The sequence below is a fragment of the Dipodomys ordii genome, unplaced genomic scaffold (assembly GCF_000151885.1).
Source record: "Dipodomys ordii isolate 6190 unplaced genomic scaffold, Dord_2.0 Scaffold5, whole genome shotgun sequence".
Taxonomy (NCBI): Eukaryota; Metazoa; Chordata; class Mammalia; order Rodentia; family Heteromyidae; genus Dipodomys; species Dipodomys ordii.
Genome location: NW_012267221.1, coordinates 27,738,429 through 27,756,647, shown reverse-complemented (window position 1 = coordinate 27,756,647; position 18,219 = coordinate 27,738,429). Strand labels below are relative to the sequence as shown.

General features: G+C 40.1%; 1 protein-coding gene across 1 annotated transcript in view; it reads left to right on the top strand.

Moving 5' to 3' along the window:
* Nucleotides 1-18,219, top strand: part of Ttn (titin) — a 281,635-nt gene that overhangs the window by 80,251 nt on the left and 183,165 nt on the right. The window contains exons 59-90 of the mRNA XM_013027532.1: nucleotides 101-388; nucleotides 517-795; nucleotides 944-1,225; nucleotides 1,327-1,605; nucleotides 1,722-2,000; nucleotides 2,113-2,391; nucleotides 2,506-2,793; nucleotides 3,012-3,290; nucleotides 3,467-3,748; nucleotides 4,769-5,047; nucleotides 5,167-5,445; nucleotides 6,158-6,436; nucleotides 6,540-6,827; nucleotides 6,983-7,261; nucleotides 7,376-7,654; nucleotides 7,760-8,038; nucleotides 8,155-8,442; nucleotides 8,560-8,847; nucleotides 9,416-9,697; nucleotides 10,126-10,404; nucleotides 10,520-10,801; nucleotides 10,945-11,223; nucleotides 11,317-11,604; nucleotides 11,764-12,042; nucleotides 12,139-12,417; nucleotides 12,513-12,791; nucleotides 12,929-13,216; nucleotides 13,483-13,770; nucleotides 15,193-15,474; nucleotides 15,687-15,965; nucleotides 16,604-16,885; nucleotides 17,014-17,292. Coding sequence (XP_012882986.1) covers nucleotides 101-388; nucleotides 517-795; nucleotides 944-1,225; nucleotides 1,327-1,605; nucleotides 1,722-2,000; nucleotides 2,113-2,391; nucleotides 2,506-2,793; nucleotides 3,012-3,290; nucleotides 3,467-3,748; nucleotides 4,769-5,047; nucleotides 5,167-5,445; nucleotides 6,158-6,436; nucleotides 6,540-6,827; nucleotides 6,983-7,261; nucleotides 7,376-7,654; nucleotides 7,760-8,038; nucleotides 8,155-8,442; nucleotides 8,560-8,847; nucleotides 9,416-9,697; nucleotides 10,126-10,404; nucleotides 10,520-10,801; nucleotides 10,945-11,223; nucleotides 11,317-11,604; nucleotides 11,764-12,042; nucleotides 12,139-12,417; nucleotides 12,513-12,791; nucleotides 12,929-13,216; nucleotides 13,483-13,770; nucleotides 15,193-15,474; nucleotides 15,687-15,965; nucleotides 16,604-16,885; nucleotides 17,014-17,292 — 9,018 coding nt within the window. The remainder of the gene's footprint in view (nucleotides 1-100; nucleotides 389-516; nucleotides 796-943; nucleotides 1,226-1,326; nucleotides 1,606-1,721; nucleotides 2,001-2,112; nucleotides 2,392-2,505; nucleotides 2,794-3,011; nucleotides 3,291-3,466; nucleotides 3,749-4,768; nucleotides 5,048-5,166; nucleotides 5,446-6,157; nucleotides 6,437-6,539; nucleotides 6,828-6,982; nucleotides 7,262-7,375; nucleotides 7,655-7,759; nucleotides 8,039-8,154; nucleotides 8,443-8,559; nucleotides 8,848-9,415; nucleotides 9,698-10,125; nucleotides 10,405-10,519; nucleotides 10,802-10,944; nucleotides 11,224-11,316; nucleotides 11,605-11,763; nucleotides 12,043-12,138; nucleotides 12,418-12,512; nucleotides 12,792-12,928; nucleotides 13,217-13,482; nucleotides 13,771-15,192; nucleotides 15,475-15,686; nucleotides 15,966-16,603; nucleotides 16,886-17,013; nucleotides 17,293-18,219) is intronic.

Below are 18,219 nucleotides of genomic sequence, written 5' to 3'. Positions count from 1 at the left end.
TGAGTTTATTTCCCATCATCGTCGTATTAAAAGAGATAAAGGAGAGAGATCAAAGGAGAGAGAATAACCTTTTTCTTTCTTTTGCTTTTTTATTGGATAGATCTTATCATACCCCCTTCATTCACCAAGAAGCTGAAGAAAATGGACAGCATTAAAGGGTCTTTTATTGACTTAGAATGTATAGTGGCTGGGTCACATCCCATAAGCATCCAGTGGTTCAAAGATGACCAAGAAATCTCAGCTAGTGACAAGTACAAGTTCTCTTTTCATGATAATACTGCCTTCCTGGAAATCAGTCAGCTGGAAGGTTCAGACAGTGGTAGCTACACTTGCTCTGCCACCAACAAAGCAGGGCACAACCAGTGCAGTGGGCATCTGACTGTCAAAGGTTGGCAACTTTTACCTGTACTCAATCAGAATTTATTGATCACTCATTTCTTCATTCTTATCTTTCATTGCTAAGCTCTAAAACAAAATTTCTCCCTCTCTATTTTGCTTCTTGTTCTTTTACCCCAGAACCCCCTTACTTCGTGGAAAAGCCACAGTCACAAGATGTAAACCCAAGTACACGGGTTCACCTAAAGGCGCTTGTGGGTGGCACTGCCCCCATGACCATAAAGTGGTTTAAAGACAACAAAGAGTTGCACTCTGGGGCAGCTCGCTCCATTTGGAAAGATGATACCTCCACCATTCTAGAGGTCTTTTCAGCCAAAGCTGCCGACTCTGGGACCTACATTTGCCAACTAAGCAATGATGTTGGTACAGCAACCAGTAAAGCCACTGTCTTTGTCAAAGGTCTGGTCTCAACATCTTCTCATTTTCTTGCTTTCCTATGTTTTCTTAGAGAGGGGGTAGAGGGAAGAAGTCTATTAAGAAATCATTGCTAATTGTACTCTATTGTAAAAAAAAATCCCAACATCACACTCTTTTTTTCCATCTTCAGAACCTCCTCAATTCATAAAGAAACCCAGTCCAGTATTAGTGCTGAGGAATGGACAGTCAACAACATTTGAATGCCAAATAACAGGCACCCCAGAGATCAGAGTGTCTTGGTATCTGGATGGGAATGAAATAACAGATGTTAGGAAACATGGCATTTCCTTTGTGGATGGTCTAGCCAGTTTCCAGATTTCTGGTGCCAGGGTAGAAAACAGTGGGACTTACGTCTGTGAAGCTCGGAATGACGCGGGCACAGCAAGCTGCAGCATTGAGCTGAAAGTGAAAGGTTAGTTATCAGACTCTGGTGTGCCTTCTAGCCATGCTGCCCGGATGGTCCTGGGTCTTCCCTTGAGTAAGCCGCTCTTTGTCTTCCTTTAAACTCTGTAGAACCGCCAGCCTTTGTTAGAGAGCTGAGGCCTGTGGAGGTTGTGAAAGACAGTGATGTGGAACTGGAGTGTGAAGTTACAGGAACAGCTCCGTTTGAAGTCACTTGGCTGAAGAATAATAAGGAAATTCGCAGTGGCAAAAAGTATACAGTGACTGACCATGTGTCAGTGTTTCACCTCCACATAACCAAATGTGACCCTTCCGACACTGGTGAATATCAGTGCATTATATCCAATGAAGGTGGCAGCTGCTCTTGCAGTACTCGAGTGGCCCTGAAAGGTCAGTGATAGGCAAGGCGAAGCTACCAACTAAAATCTCGGAAGGCTCTTTCATCTTAGGATGAGTTGGAGTTTAAAATTTACCCCATCTTTACACACTGTCTTATTTAATCACAGATCCACCATCGTTCACCAAGAAGATAGACAATGTCACCACTGTCTTGAAAAGTTCCGCCACCTTTCAGGGTACTGTGGCAGGCTCACCCCCCATCTCCATAGCATGGCTAAAGGATGACCAGATTCTTGATGAAGATGACAATGTCCACATTTCATTTGTGAACAATGTGGCCACACTTCAAATCAGGAGTGTGGATAATGGACATAGTGGGAGATATACCTGTCAAGCCAAGAACGAATCAGGTGTTGAGAGGTGTTACGCTTTCCTTTTAGTACAAGGTTGGTGAGCCATCCTCCTTCCCTGGAAGTCCAGGGAAACAGTCTCATAAACACACCTTAGTTCTAGTGGAATTAATAATGTAACTCACCTCTATTTTCATTCCTACTACAGAACCTGCTCAAATCATAGAGAAAGCTAAATCGTTTGATGTTACTGAGAAAGACCCTGTTACCTTGGAGTGTGTTGTGGCTGGAACACCAGAACTCAAAGTGAAATGGCTTAAAGATGGCAAACAAATCGTACCCAGTAGATATTTTTCGATGAGTTTTGAAAATAATGTAGCCAGTTTCAGGATTCAGTCAGTAATGAAGCAAGACAGTGGGCAGTATACTTTCAAGGTGGAAAACGACTTTGGAAGCAGTAGCTGTGATGCCTACCTGAGAGTGCTAGGTGTGTATCATTGCCCAGTTAGCTCCCTTGTTTAGATTTTGTCCTTTGTACTATAAAGTCAAGACCATATCAAATCCACATTAATGGATGCATTTTGCTGTTTGCATTGGACAGATCAAGATATTCCTCCATCATTTACCAAAAAATTAAGTAAAATGGACAAAGTTCTGGGCTCTTCTATTCATATGGAATGCAAAGTTTCTGGCTCACTTCCTATTAGTGCTCAGTGGTTTAAAGATGGAAAAGAAATAACTACAGGTGCAAAATACAGACTTGTGTGTCACGAAAACACTGTGTCATTGGACGTTAATAATCTGGAATTAGAAGATACTGCAAATTACACATGCAAGGTGTCAAACATAGCAGGAGATGATGCATGCAGTGGCATCTTAACTGTGAAAGGTTAGAATTTCTTTACCTTCTTGGTTCTTCTTAAGGAATGTTTTGAAAATACTCTTATATCTTTTAAAGCTAAATCTTTAGGTATGTGTTCATTGAGTTGAAGAAATATTCAGCCATTATCTCTTTTCCTGAGTTGTTTTCTTACATGTACATCAAAATGTCAAACTATTTCAACTATAAGGAATATAATAAAAATATATCTCTCTTGAAATCTATAGAACCACCAAGCTTCCTAGTGAAACCTGAGCGACAACAAGCCATACCTGATTCTACAGTAGAATTTAAAGCAGTACTAAAAGGAACACCACCATTTAAAATAAGATGGTTTAAGGATGATGTGGAACTTGCCTCTGGACCTAAATGTTTCATTGGTTTGGAAGGTTCAACTAGCTTCTTAAATCTCTATACAGTGGATGCTTCCAAGTCTGGACAATATACTTGCCAAGTTACCAATGACGTTGGTAGCGACTCTTGCACTACAATGTTGCTTGTGACAGGTGTGCAAGTTCGATTGTTTTATGTTTCTGTCTGGCCTGTGGCTCTAGTTCCTCTGTGCTGTTCTAACACAATAACTGTATTTGTCAGATATCACTTGTTTTCTTTTACTTATGTATGACTAAACTTGTGTTGTTCACTACTGTTCCTCATAATCTCCTCTTTCTTGACTCTCTAGAACCACCAAAGTTTGTAAAGAAACTAGAAGCATCCAAAATAGTGAAAGCAGGTGACTCCACACGCCTGGAATGTAAGATAACTGGATCTCCAGAAATCAGAGTTGTGTGGTACAGAAACGAACATGAACTCTCAGCCAGTGATCAATACCAAATGACTTTCATCGACTCAGTGGCTGTCCTACAGATGAACAGTCTTGGTACTGAGGACAGTGGAGATTTCATTTGTGAGGCCCACAATCCTGCTGGCAGCACAAGCTGTAGTACCAAGGTTATAGTAAAAGGTAGAAATCTTGTTTTCATCTTCTTAATTAATTAAAATTTACTGTCTTCTCCCTTGGGTATTCTTTTCCATTATCTCAATTTCCCCCATGCTAGTATTATTTCCCTTTATAGATATTATTTCTTCTTAAGCATTAGTTATGTGTACCTAGTCATTTTGCGATATTTTTCCTGCTATTCCAATGCCATAATTTTGATCCCTCAAAATACATTGGCCAAGCTTCGGTGATGTTTAGAAAACATACGCAAAAAGTAAGCATTTTTAAAACTAGTTTTTTGCCTTCCATAAACTTATACATACAGTATTTTATTCACTTATAATGCGTGTCTTAAGAACATGATTATTTATTACATTTATGCAGTGCACAAGCCAGATAGGCTTTACCATTAAATTTTTTAAATGAAAATAATATATTATCCTAAGAATTATTTTCTATCTTTAAACATATGACTAGTCAATGATGAAAATAGTGTTGATATTCCCTGCTGTCATTTTCCAATATCAATTATGCATCTATATATATATGCATCTATAATAATATCTGTAAATAGAGAGAGAGAGAGAGAGAGATTTGCAATCACCATTTTCCAAATAGGAAGGCATAGATCTCAGCAGTCACGGTGGCTTCAGGCTACCTCAATTGTTAAACACGCACATTCCTAAAGGTAGAATCCCATAACTCCCACGAACCATTTTTGTTAACATACTTATTTGATTACAAATTTTGTGTCAATTTCACTAGTCCAATGTGAAGTAATGAGGAAGAATAAATAGAATTTTGAACTGGTCAATCACAACATCTACGATCTTTCCATGTTTTCTACTCATCTAGTTGATTATCTTGTAAAGATTAATGGCCTCTTGGAAGCAGTTATCGTTCAATAGTGATCATGTCAGATGCCATTTACCCATTATGGTCTCTTACAACTTTCTTCCAATGTATAAACAAGAAATAAGCAAAAAGCCTTAATTCTAATGAAATTAAATAGTCCAATTCATGAAACATTCTCATTCTTCACAGAGCCTCCTGTTTTTAGCAGTTTCCCTCCTGTAGTAGAAACTCTTAAAAACACTGAAGTCAGTCTTGAATGTGAGCTATCAGGAACACCACCATTTGAGGTGGTGTGGTACAAAGACAAGCGACAGCTCCGAAGCAGCAAGAAATACAAGATTGCCTCTAAAAACTTCCACGCAAGTATTCACATCCTCAATGTGGAATCCACAGACATCGGTGAATACCACTGCAAAGCACAGAATGAAGTGGGAAGTGACGCTTGTATTTGTAGAATACAATTAAAAGGTAAGCATGTTTCCTGTATGTGGCAGACAGGAATGTCAGGAATGCATGAAATGCTCACTTCTGTCTTCTGTTATCTGGACCCTCTTTTCAACAATCTCCATCCATCTTTTCTTGTTCAGAACCACCAAAATTTGTTTCCAAACTGAGCAGCCTCACGGTAGTAGCTGGCGAGCCTGCAGAGTTACAAGCATCCATAGAGGGTGCTCCGCCCATTTCTGTCCAGTGGCTTAAAGAGAAAGAAGTGATTAGAGAAAGTGAAAACATCAGAATTGCCTTTGTGGACAATGTTGCAACGCTACAGTTTGCAAAAACAGAGCCCGCTGATGCTGGGAAGTATGTCTGCCAGATCAAGAACGATGGTGGAATGAGGGAAAGCATGGCTACTCTGACTGTTTTAGGTTGGTATCACAGTCCACTGATAGAAATGATGTCAGATGTTGGAATGACTTATAAGCAGAATCTTTTGCTCTGAATTCTAGCACCAGTTTGATCCACACCTATGTGGAAGATTTAGAGGAACAACCTAATCAATTCTTTCAAACACTATCTACTTTTTCTATGATTAAGAAAAAGAAGCCATCTGCTTTATGGTGGATATGCTATTTTTCTTGAGACATTAGCAAATACAATCTTGGCTATATTTTGACTAAGCAAGGATCAGTTGGAAGCCCAACTTGTAGTACAAGGAAATTTTGTTTTCAGAGTACTGGTTGTTAAAGCCGAGGAGACTCCAAAGATCAACATTTGATAGGGACAAAATCTGTTTGCATACCAACTTTCGAACTATTGTTGTTAGCATCTAAATGAAGGAGGAAAATACCAAACAATTCATAATTACAGGTAGTCTTAGTCTAAGGAGAGTCAAATATAAACCAAAACACATTGCCCGTTATGCATTATCTAAATTGTTTGGGGGGTTGTATAGTTCTCAAATGTTTTCTGATAATAGCTGCTATAATTTTATAATTGCCTGTAATCCTGAAGTCACATTTAAAGTCAAGAGAGAAGACTAGCATAAGTCCCACTGGGAGAAACAATCATGATGAGTTCAACAACAGAGATATATAAAGACTCCAGACCTTGACAGGTGGATATTGCATTGTATTTCAGAGCCTGCAGTCATTGTTGAGAAGGCAGGGTCCATGACAGTGACTGTAGGAGAAACATGCACGTTGGAATGCAAGGTGGCCGGCACTCCTGAGCTCTCCATTGAATGGTACAAGGATGGAAAGCTGCTGACCAGCAGCCAAAAACACAAATTTAGCTTCTACAACAAAATCTCTTCCTTAAAGATTCTCTCCGCTGACCCACAAGATGCAGGCACATACACTTTCCAGGTTCAAAACAATGTTGGAAAAAGCAGCTGCACAGCTGTGGTTGATGTCTCAGGTTAGTTCTCGTTTCTTACGCAAATTCCTTTTGCATTTTTCTTTCTTTCATATCTCTTTCATTCTTTCAAATTATGATGAGTCTTTTGCCTTTCCTCCTGTAGACCGAATGGTTCCTCCTTCCTTTACCAGAAGACTGAAAGATACTGGTGGGGTCCTGGGTGCCTCTTGCATTCTGGAATGCAAAGTAGCAGGATCCTCGCCCATCTCTGTTGCCTGGTTTCATGAAAAGACTAAGATTGTCAGTGGAGCAAAGTACCAACCTACTTTCTCAGATAACATCTGTACATTGCAGTTGAATTCTCTGGACTCATCGGATATGGGCAATTACACATGTGTGGCTGCTAATGTCGCTGGGTCTGATGAATGTCGTGCGGTGTTGACTGTGCAAGGTCAGTGTTACAGTCCATTTTGCAAGGAATTTCTTAAGAATTCTTTGGGTGCTTATTACGCTGATGCCACTTCACAGGTTCTGTTAGTGTTTGAATTCAACATCACAAGGAAATTTGAAACTTATGGGACCTTTTCATTGTTTCCCTCTCTGTAGAACCTCCCTCTTTTGTGAAAGAACCTGAACCTTTGGAAGTACTTCCAGGCAAAAATGTCACCTTCACAAGTGTTATCAGAGGAACCCCTCCCTTCAAGGTTGGCTGGTTCCGAGGTGCCAGAGAACTAGTGAAAGGAGACAGGTGTAACATCTATTTCGAAGACACTGTGGCAGAACTGGAACTATTTAGTATTGACATATCTCAGAGTGGGGAATATACCTGTGTGGTTTCTAATGATGCTGGCCAAACATCCTGTACTACACGTCTCTTTGTAAAAGGTTTGCTCAAATGTATTCACTCTTCCTATATTCCATGTTCTTCCATCTTTTTTGAGGGGAGTGTGTGTGTGTGTGTATGTGTGTGTGTAACTCCTGTGCTTTGTCACTTACCAGAACCAGCTGCATTTGTGAAGAGGTTAAGTGATCACTCTGTAGAACCAGGGACCTCCATAATTCTGGAGAGCACCTACACAGGAACGTTGCCAATTTCAGTTACCTGGAAAAAGGATGGTTGTAAAATATCTCCATCTGAAAGATGCAGCATAGTCACAACAGAGAAGACTTGCATCCTGGAAATTCTGAATAGCACGAAAGGAGATGCGGGACACTATTCCTGTGAGATTGAAAATGAGGCAGGAAGGGATGTGTGCGAAGCTCTGGTATCTACATTAGGTGTGTTGTCTTAGTCTCACAAATGATTTGCATCCATCTCAATGGAGCATTGTGTATTTGGTTTTCTGTAACTCCACTCCCTGATTGTGAGCCTTTCTTCTTTAGAACCACCTTATTTTGTTACGGAACTGGAGCCTCTGGAGGCAGCCGTTGGAGATTCCGTTTCTTTGCAATGCCAAGTTGCTGGAACACCAGAAATCACAGTGTCTTGGTACAAAGGAGACACCAAGTTGCGCTCAACTCCTGAATACCGAACCTACTTCACAAACAACGTGGCCACACTGGTTTTTAATAAAGTGAACATCAACGACAGTGGCGAGTATACATGTGTAGCAGAAAACAGCATAGGAACTGCTACTTCTCAGACTGTCTTTAGAATCCAAGGTGATGATATTCTTCTACACATGAGGAATTTTTCCCTTATTTTTACTCTTTCATCTTTCTAGGCAATTTCTTTGTTTCCATTACTAATGCTTGAAGTATTACTTGTCTTCCTACAGAGCGCCAACTCCCACCTTCCTTTGCTAGACAGCTGAAGGACATTGAACAAACAGTGGGGTTGCCTGTTACACTCACTTGTCGACTAAATGGCTCTGCTCCCATCCAAGTGTGCTGGTACAGAGATGGTGTACTTTTAAGAGATGATGAAAACCTACAAATGTCATTTGTGGATAATGTGGCAACTTTAAAAATTTTGCAAACTGACTTGAGTCATTCTGGCCAGTATTCTTGCTCAGCTTCCAATCCACTTGGAACAGCATCTTCAAGTGCTAGACTGACAGCCAGAGGTTTGTTCCCTAGTCATTCTTTCTCTTTGCAAACCATCACAACTCTGTGAAGGTAGAAATAGCCAACAGAAAAACAAAACAAAAAAATTACTTGATCTTTTTCTTCTGATCTTCCAGAACCTAAGAAATCTCCCTTCTTTGACATCAAGCCTGTATCAATAGATGTTATTGCGGGAGAAAGTGCTGATTTTGAGTGTCATGTTACTGGTGCTCAACCAATGAGAATCACTTGGTCAAAAGATAACAAAGAGATTCGTCCTGGAGGAAACTATACAATCACCTGTGTGGGCAACACTCCTCATCTGAGAATTCTTAAAGTAGGCAAAGGAGACTCTGGTCAATATACTTGTCAAGCAACCAATGATGTTGGTAAAGACATGTGCTCTGCTCAGCTGAGCGTAAAAGGTATCACTACATGACATTGACTTACAATTGTGCTTTCACCACATGTATTTAGTTTTCTTCTAAAAATTTTCTTACTTTTTAAATGTTTGATATAAAGTAACTGAATCATATTGGAATATGTATATTAATGTTAGAGACAATATTTAACCAAAGTTCTGTCTTATCTTTATCATGTTCGTTGGGTTAGTTTGTTTCTAAGTATAGTCGTATCAAAGGGAGTTATTTCATTGAAGATTGTAAGGTATTATTTCAACTATCCACTCTCCTTTTACATTCTTTTCTGTAATATAACTTTCTCTGTTATTATTACTAAATTTTGATCAGATCTATCTATATTAGTTTATAGCTTATAGTTTAGCTTATAGGTCCACACTACAATGTATTTTTAAAAATCTCTATTAAAAGATTATTTAGTGAAAGAGATGTTAGAAAATATATTCTTAATATATTAATACAGCCATAAATCAGCTTAAGTATGAAGGTTTTTTTAAATAGGGTCTTCAGCTACAAAAAGAAGCTATTTTAACATGTAGACATCCTTTACTGAGTTTTTCCTTTGGTTTAATAGAACCTCCAAAGTTCACTAAGAAATTAGATGCTTCAAAAGTGGCAAAGCAGGGAGAATCTATCCAACTGGAATGCAAAATAAGTGGTTCCCCGGAAATCAAAGTTTCGTGGTTCCGAAATGACAGTGAACTTCACGAAAGTTGGAAATACAACATGTCATTCACTAATTCCGTGGCCCTGCTTACCATCAATGAGGCCAGTGCGGAGGACAGCGGGGATTACATCTGTGAAGCACATAATGGCGTCGGTGACGCCAGCTGCAGCACAGCCCTGACAGTAAAAGGTTAGACATTCTCTACTTCTTTTTTCCTTCTGCTCCGATCAGGACTTTCTTCGCAGCAGTATTGTAAGATTCAAAATTAAAAGACTAGTCAAGGTTATTTGCTTGTAACATGTTTGTTTTCTGGTTGTTCATTTGTTTCTTAATTAGTGCCAGGACTAGGGTTTAAATGCAGGGCCTCAACATTTCACTTGGCTTTTCACTCAAGGCTGGTGCCCCACCATTTGTCACCCCTCCACTTAAATTAGTTTTCATGAATTGTCATGTCTTATGTCACTGTGTGTTGTCACTTGGTCATACCAGACACTCTTCATGATCCCCAATACATAAAAATATCTCTAGATTCTAAAACCTCAAAATCTAGAACCTAGATTTTTTTTTCTTTTTGGAAAGCAGTTGTTCTCATTTCCATCCTCTTTTCTTTCTGATAGCTCCTCCTGTTTTCATCCAGAAGCCTCCTCCAGTAGGAGCCCTTAAAGGTTCTGATATAATTCTCCAATGTGAAATTTCGGGGACCCCCCCATTTGAAGTGGTGTGGGTTAAAGATCGGAAGCAAGTCCGAAGCAGCAAGAAATTTAAAATCACTTCAAAAAATTTTGATACAAGTCTTCATATCCTTAACCTTGAAGCCTCCGATGTAGGAGAATATCACTGCAAAGCCACTAATGAGGTGGGAAGTGACAGTTGTGTCTGCATGGTCAAGTTTAAAGGTTTGTACATGGGGGCGTACACACGCATCTTCCTTTCGACCTCTTCTTGCTTGACTAATAACTTATGCAGCTTGGGTTCTCACTTTTTTCTCCACCTCTGAATTTATTTCATCAGAACCTCCACGCTTCGTGAAAAAGCTAAGTGATACCTCCACCCTTATTGGGGAGGCTGTAGAGTTACGAGCCGTGGTGGAAGGGTTCCAGCCAATTTCTGTCACCTGGCTCAGAGATAAAGGAGAAGTCATCAGAGAGAGTGAAAACATCAAGATATCTTTCAGTGACAATATCGCAATCCTCCAGTTGGGAAGCCCAGAAGCATCAAATTCTGGGAAATATGTGTGCCAGATCAAAAATGATGCTGGGATGAGAGAATGTTCAGCAGTGTTGACTGTTCTAGGTTAGTAGCCAAGTCGTCTGTGACACAAATGAAGCTCATTGAATGGGCACATCGTCTTCAGACCCAGCTCAAATCTGTAATACTTCCACTAGGCTGTTTGCAAGGTGACTTTGTTCTCAATGCCAAATGCTTCTTTTTTTTAGAGCCAGCTAGAATCATAGAGAAACCAGAACCCATGACAGTAACCACTGGAAACCCTTTTGCATTGGAGTGTGTCGTGGCTGGAACACCAGAACTTTCAGCCAAGTGGTTCAAAGATGGAAGAGAATTATCCGCAGACAGTAAACATCACATTACATTTGTCAAAAATGTGGCTTCCCTTAAAATCCCCTCTGCAGAAATGAATGACAAGGGGTTGTATAGCTTTGAGGTGAAAAATAGTGTTGGCAAAAGCAACTGCACAGTCTCTGTCCATGTTTCTGGTGAGTAGGCTGAGACAGTTATGAATAGAACAAGTTTGACGGGGTAGATAAACAGAGCTGCTCTTTACATGGAAAACCTCTTTCTCTACCTAGATCGCATCGTGCCTCCTTCCTTCATCCGCAAGCTGAAAGACACGAATGCCACACTGGGGGCCTCGGTTGTTTTAGAGTGCCGAGTCTCTGGCTCAGCCCCAATTTCAGTTGGCTGGTTTCAGGATGGAAATGAGATTGTTAGTGGACCCAAATGTCAGTCCAGCTTTTCAGAAAATGTCTGTACCTTGAATCTGAGCTCCCTGGAGCCCTCCGACACAGGCACCTACACTTGTGTGGCTGCCAATGTGGCTGGTTCTGATGAATGCTCTGCGATTCTGACTGTCCAAGGTCAGTGTTCAAGGCTGGCACAAGGCTTCTCTCCCTTTTTGCTACCTGACTTAATTCCTGGTTGGGGGCTTCTCTGGGTTCCCTTTCCTTTAAGTAGCAAACACCTCTCACTTGGATTTTTTGTTCCCTCTTGATCTGCCTTGCCCCTGGCATATCTAGAGCCACCATCTTTTGAACAAACCCCTGATTCTGTGGAAGTTTTGCCTGGAACAAGTCTCACATTCACCAGTGTCATTCGAGGCACACCTCCATTCAAGGTCAAGTGGTTTAAAGGCAGCAGAGAACTGGTGTCAGGGGAATCGTGCACCATCTCTCTGGAAGACTTCATCACAGAACTGGAGTTACATGAGGTAGATCCACTGCAGAGTGGGGACTATTCATGTCTGGTGACCAATGATGCTGGCAGCGCTTCCTGCACCACACATCTCTTTGTGAAAGGTTTGATTTTTTGTTCTTCAATTCTTATATCTTTCTGGACTTTTTCTAAGTCTTCATTGCAAGGTAGAAATTGACCTTCATGTTTTCTTCTTCTAGAACCAGCCACTTTTGTGAAAAGATTGGCTGACTTCAGTGTTGAGACAGGAAGCCCTATTGTTCTAGAAGCCACATTTACTGGCACACCTCCCATCTCTGTGAGCTGGATGAAGAATGAATATGCTCTCTCACAGTCTGAGAACTGCAGTATTACCATGACAGAAAAATCTACTATAGTGGAAATTCTTGATAGCACAGTAGAGGATTATGCCCAGTATAGTTGCCTGATAGAAAATGAGGCTGGGCAGGATATATGCGATGCTCTGGTGTCTGTCTTAGGTGTGTGAAGTTATTGATATTTATTGTCTTTTTTTCTTTTACAATGTCCTCTTGTAGTTGGCACCCTTGATTGATTATCATCTTTTGTACCTTAGAACCGCCTTATTTTATCGAACCTCTGGAACATACAGAAGTAGCCATTGGAGAACCCACAACCTTACGTTGTAAGGTGGACGGAACGCCAGAAATTAGAATTTCTTGGTATAAAGAACACACAAAGCTACGATCAGCTCCTGCGTATAAAATGCAATTCAAAAATAATGTTGCTTCTTTAGTCATCAATAAGGTGGATCACAGTGACGTGGGGGAATACACCTGCAAGGCAGAGAACAGTGTGGGGGCAGTGGCTTCTTCCGCTGTGCTTGTTATCAAAGGTGATGACATGTTGCTTCACAAGTCTTATAATGTGTTGACAGATTAATTTTCTTAAAACCCCAAAATTGTAATGGAATGAGAGCCATTGCCGATGTTTTCTCGCTTGTAAAAAGTATTATCTGTAACTTCTTTACAGAACGCAAACTCCCACCTTCCTTTGCAAGAAAACTGAAAGATGTTCAGGAGACTCTGGGCTTCCCAGTTGCATTTGAATGTCGCATCAATGGCTCAGAGCCTCTTCAAGTGTCTTGGTATAAGGATGGGGTACTTCTGAAAGACGATAATAATTTACAAACATCTTTTGTTCATAATGTGGCAACTCTTCAGATTTTGCAAACTGACCAGAGTCATGTTGGTCAGTATAATTGCTCAGCTTCTAATCCTCTTGGGACTGCTTCATCCAGTGCCAAACTCATTCTCTCAGGTGAGTGGCATAGCTTATTGCATGACTCTTCATTCTTTTTTTTTTGTCGGTCGTGGGGCTTGAACTTTGGGCTTCGGCACTGTCCATACGCTCTTCAGCTCAAGGTGAGCGCTCTACTGCTTGAGCCAGAGCACCACTTCCTTGCATGACTCTTTATTACAAAGCAGCTTCTCTGGGGCTACCAAGGAAGTGGTGCTCTTTAGTTTGTGTTCTTTGCCTAGGAGTCCAGAAATTGACATCACTGTGTTGCATTTCATTCTTTTCAGAGCATGAAGTGCCTCCTTTCTTTGATCTAAAACCTGTGTCAGTAGATCTTGCTCTTGGAGAGAGTGGTTCTTTTAAGTGTCATGTAACTGGAACTGCACCAATCAAAATCACCTGGGCCAAAGATAACCGAGAAATTCGCCCTGGAGGCAACTACAAGATGACTTTGGTTGAAAATACTGCCACACTAACTGTTCTCAAAGTAGCTAAAGGTGATGCTGGGCAGTACACCTGTTATGCAAGCAATGTTGCCGGAAAAGATTCTTGTTCTGCTCAGCTGGGTGTACAAGGTACTTGCTAGAAGGATGTACTTAAGATGTCTTTTGCAATTTTTTAATCTCAGTATAGATGGGTGGATGTACTAGTAAACTGTGTTTAGAACCATAGTTTAGTGACTAGAAATGACCACACAGGGCCTTGGAGATAAAACTAAGTGGAAGATTACTTGACTAACAGCTACAAATCCCTGGAGAAAAAGAAACAGATAGAGAAGAAGAGAGAGAGACAGACAGAGAGAAAGAGAGATCAAATGGACCAAGTGCTCAAGGGCCCACAAAATGAGGGCAACTTTTAAAAATTACATTGAAAAGATGAAACTGGAAAGACATGAACTGCAAATATCTTTTCAAAGTATCCAATTTTTTTTTGCCCTAGTCTCTACTAGGGTAAAAATCAAACAAAAATTTGCCTCCAAAAAAGTCTTACTTTGAAATTATCATAGGACTAAAAGTGAAAAGAGAATCCCAAACAACTTATTTTTCATAGCAAATGAATAGATTTTCCCCATCTAAGTTATAGCATACTGCTAAAAAGTCCTTCAGGAAGAATCCAGATTAACAATCAGGAGAGCTTTGTTTTTCTCCCATCAGCCCTGCTTAGTTACGTGTGGAAGTCAGAAACTAAATGTATCATTATCTGATATTATGGAAGAGTCCAGGCCTTTCACAATTTCTGTTACCAGAAATTAATACTTAACCTAATGGACTATTAGCCTAACCCATTAAAGCATTTTTAAGACTTGTTATGGCAGTAGTTTATAAATAATTTGAAATTAAAATAAAATTGGAAGTAGCAGCCCATTTATTCTATGACATATAGCTGATCATTTTTACCACCTTCAGTCTCAATATTTTTACTGTGGGTAATAAAGTAAGCTTTTACTTCAGTCACTTCAAAAGGAAATTACAAAGGTCAAAGAAAGGTCAAAGAAATCTGTGCTAAGGTATGTAAGAGATCATTGAACTTTTAAAATATTAAAATATCTGACTCATTTTTCTCTGCCCTTCATGGTACATAAGTAATGTCTTTGCAGCCTTAGGAAATAGACAGTCCTCCAATGGCTCACAGACAACAGGTAATCAAATTCTCTCATTTCTTCTGACTTCAGAGGACTTCTGTGCTATTGCCTCAGTCTGGCTCTAACGAAGTGATTTCTCTTGCTGGAAAGAGAAATAGGCTGTAGAAAATGTCTCTTCTTTCTTCCTGTAGCCATCCCATTTAAGATGGGTGCTCACAAAAAGATAAATGTATTATCTGAGACCATTTCTATTAGGTTTCACTTACCTATCATTTTCTGAACTGCCTCAAGTGATATTTGGTTTCTGGAGCTAAAGGCCTCTCTGGTGGTAGTTTCTCTTTTCCCCTTATCTTGAATTATACATGTTCTTTTTTTCCCTACCTCTTACCCTATGTTTTCCTTCTTGGCTCTGTAGAACCACCTAGGTTCATTAAGAAGCTAGAACCTTCAAGAATTGTGAAACAAGATGAATACACAAGATATGAATGCAAAATAGGTGGATCTCCAGAAATCAAAGTTCTATGGTACAAAGATGAGACTGAAATTCAAGAGAGCAGTAAGTTCAGGATGTCCTTCGTGGAGTCCGTGGCAGTGCTGGAAGTGCACAGTCTCGCCGTGGAAGACAGTGGAGACTACACATGTGAGGCCCGCAATGCAGCAGGCAGCGCAAGCAGCAGCACCTCCCTAAAAGTTAAAGGTCAGGCCCTCCCCTGACTCCCTGTGTCCACATTAGCCTCATTCTGGGGTCTTCTTTATTGTCTTTGACACTCCATCCTTGTTTTAAAATTGTTCATGGATGCAATAAAAGAAATTGGAAGAGATGAATTCCATCTCTGACAGAAACTGATTTTTACCTTCACCCAGATGTTGACCTCACTTCATCCTGATTTTCCTGTTTTCTACGTCTAGAACCACCCATTTTCCGCAAAAAACCTCACCCTGTGGAGGCACTTAAAGGAACGGATGTGCACCTTGAATGTGAGCTTCAGGGTACTCCCCCATTTCAAGTTTCTTGGCAGAAAGACAAGAGAGAACTCAGGAGTGGCAAGAAGTACAAGATAATGTCGGAGAACTTTCTTACAAGCATCCACATCCTGAATGTTGATATAGCAGACATTGGGGAGTATCAGTGTAAAGCCACCAATGATGTGGGGAGTGACACTTGTGTTGGTTCCATCACCATGAAAGGTTAGATTGGCTTCATTCTCTTCTGCTTATTAGTTTCCTACTAATTTCAATACTTGCCTACACCAGTAAAGACATTTCTAGTGCTTTTCCCCTTTTATATATCATTTTATATATAATCTGCTCCCATTTTTTTAAAGTCATACCAATATATTTAGGCAACCTTGCCAATGGATTTCAATGGGTCTTAATAAGTCAGCTAAGAGCCAAGTATCAGTGGGATTACAATAGCCAGGTATCAATAGGATTATAGCTGATGCCTGTAATCCTAGCTACTCAGAAGGCTGAGATCTGAGGATCATGATTTGAAGCCAGGCTGTACAGGAAAGATCAAGAAACTCTTATCTCTAATTAACCACCAAAAATGCTAGAAGTGAAGCTGTGACTCAAGTGGTAGAATGATAGCCTTGAGTGAAAAAGCTCAGGGACAGTGCCCTGGCCCTGGGTGCAATATCCAGGACAATATGTTCAATTTCTTTTATTACCTAATACAAACTCGATGGTAACTTTGGCCTCATCTATCAAGAATGGCTTATCTAAGAAAAAAGAAATACTGTATTATCACTTGTTTGATTCCTTGCTTACATAATTTGAAGGAAACTGCACATCTTGAAACATTAACTTGCTTCTCTTTGCATCAGCACCACCAAGATTTGTGAAGAAACTCAGTGACATTTCTACCATCCTTGGAGAGGAAGTCCAGCTGCAGACAACGATTGAAGGAGCTGAGCCAATTTCAGTGGTGTGGTTCAAAGACAAGGGGGAAATTGTTAGAGAAAGTGACAACATATGGATTTCCTATTCAGAAAACATTGCAACTCTGCAGATTTCAAGAGCAGAGCCAGCCAATGCTGGGAAATATACCTGCCAGATCAAAAATGATGCTGGAATGCAGGAGTGTTTCGCCACATTATCTGTTCTTGGTTAGTACAAATACAAAGTTATGAACACAAAGTGCATACGTACCAGAATCTGTTTCCTTTCTTTCTTTTTTTTTTTTTTTTTACAAATTTTGATTTCACAATGTGATGTGATTTTCATCTTATTCCAGAGCCTGCAGCAATTGTGGAAAAGCCAGAATCCGTCAAAGTTACAACAGGAGACACCTGTACTTTGGAGTGTACTGTGTCTGGCACACCTGAGCTCAGTACTAAGTGGTTTAAGGATGGAAAGGAGCTGACAAGTGACAGCAAATACAAAATAAGCTTCTTCAACAAAGTATCTGGCCTTAAGATAATCAATGTGGCTCCTAGTGACAGTGGGACATACAGCTTTGAGGTACAAAATCCTGTAGGCAAAGACAGCTGCACAGCCTCCGTCCAGGTTTCAGGTGGGTTGACTTAGCTTTTCATTCTTTGTTGTAATAATATAGTTCCCAACTATCTGTATTCTTCAGTTTAACAAGAGTCTCACATCCTCTGACTCAGTAAAACTAGAGGTTAACACACCTATAAAATAAAAAGGAAGCCAGGCACTGGTGAATTAATTAAAATAAAAAATAAAAAGGAAGCAGCTGGGTGTTTCCAGTATTCCTAGCTACTCAGGAGGCTAAAATCTGAGGATCTGGGCAGGAAAGGCCATGAAAGTCTTATTTCCAATTAGCTACCAGAAAACTAGAAGTGGCACTGTGGCTCAAAATGCTAGAGTGCTAGCCTTGAGTAAAAAGAACTCAGGGACAGCTCCCAGGCCCTGAGTTCAAGCCCCACAGCCAACAAAAAGAAGAAGAAGAAGAATTATTATTAAAAGGGATCCATATGCAGAAATTATATGCCTTTCTTTTGGAAGGGTTTCAAAAAGCATGGTAGAATCCTACCATGGTAGAATACTACCAAACTAATCCTTGAGAGAAGGTTTAGAGTGCTTGTCCACTATTATTTAGGCTAGAATATGTCACCATATTCAGATTCACAACAACAACAAAAGGCTAAAATTTCTGACTGGGAATGTGGCTCAATGGTCAAGCACTTGCCTAGTAAACACAGGATGTGAGTTCAGTTCTCAGTAGGAAGAAAAGGAGGAAGGAAAGAAAGACCCCAGATAGTAATCCTGCTGATTCTCTAGGATTTTGATTATATAATCTCAAAGGGGATTTTTTTTTGAGACTTACAAAATGCTCAACAGACATAGTGAAATACTAGCAAAAAGATAATTCTCTAAACTCAATGTGATTATCCATGTCTTTTATTCCAACTCCCAGGAGACAGAGAGAGGCAGGATTGTAAGTTTGAAGCCAGCCTGAGCTACATAAGTAATTCCT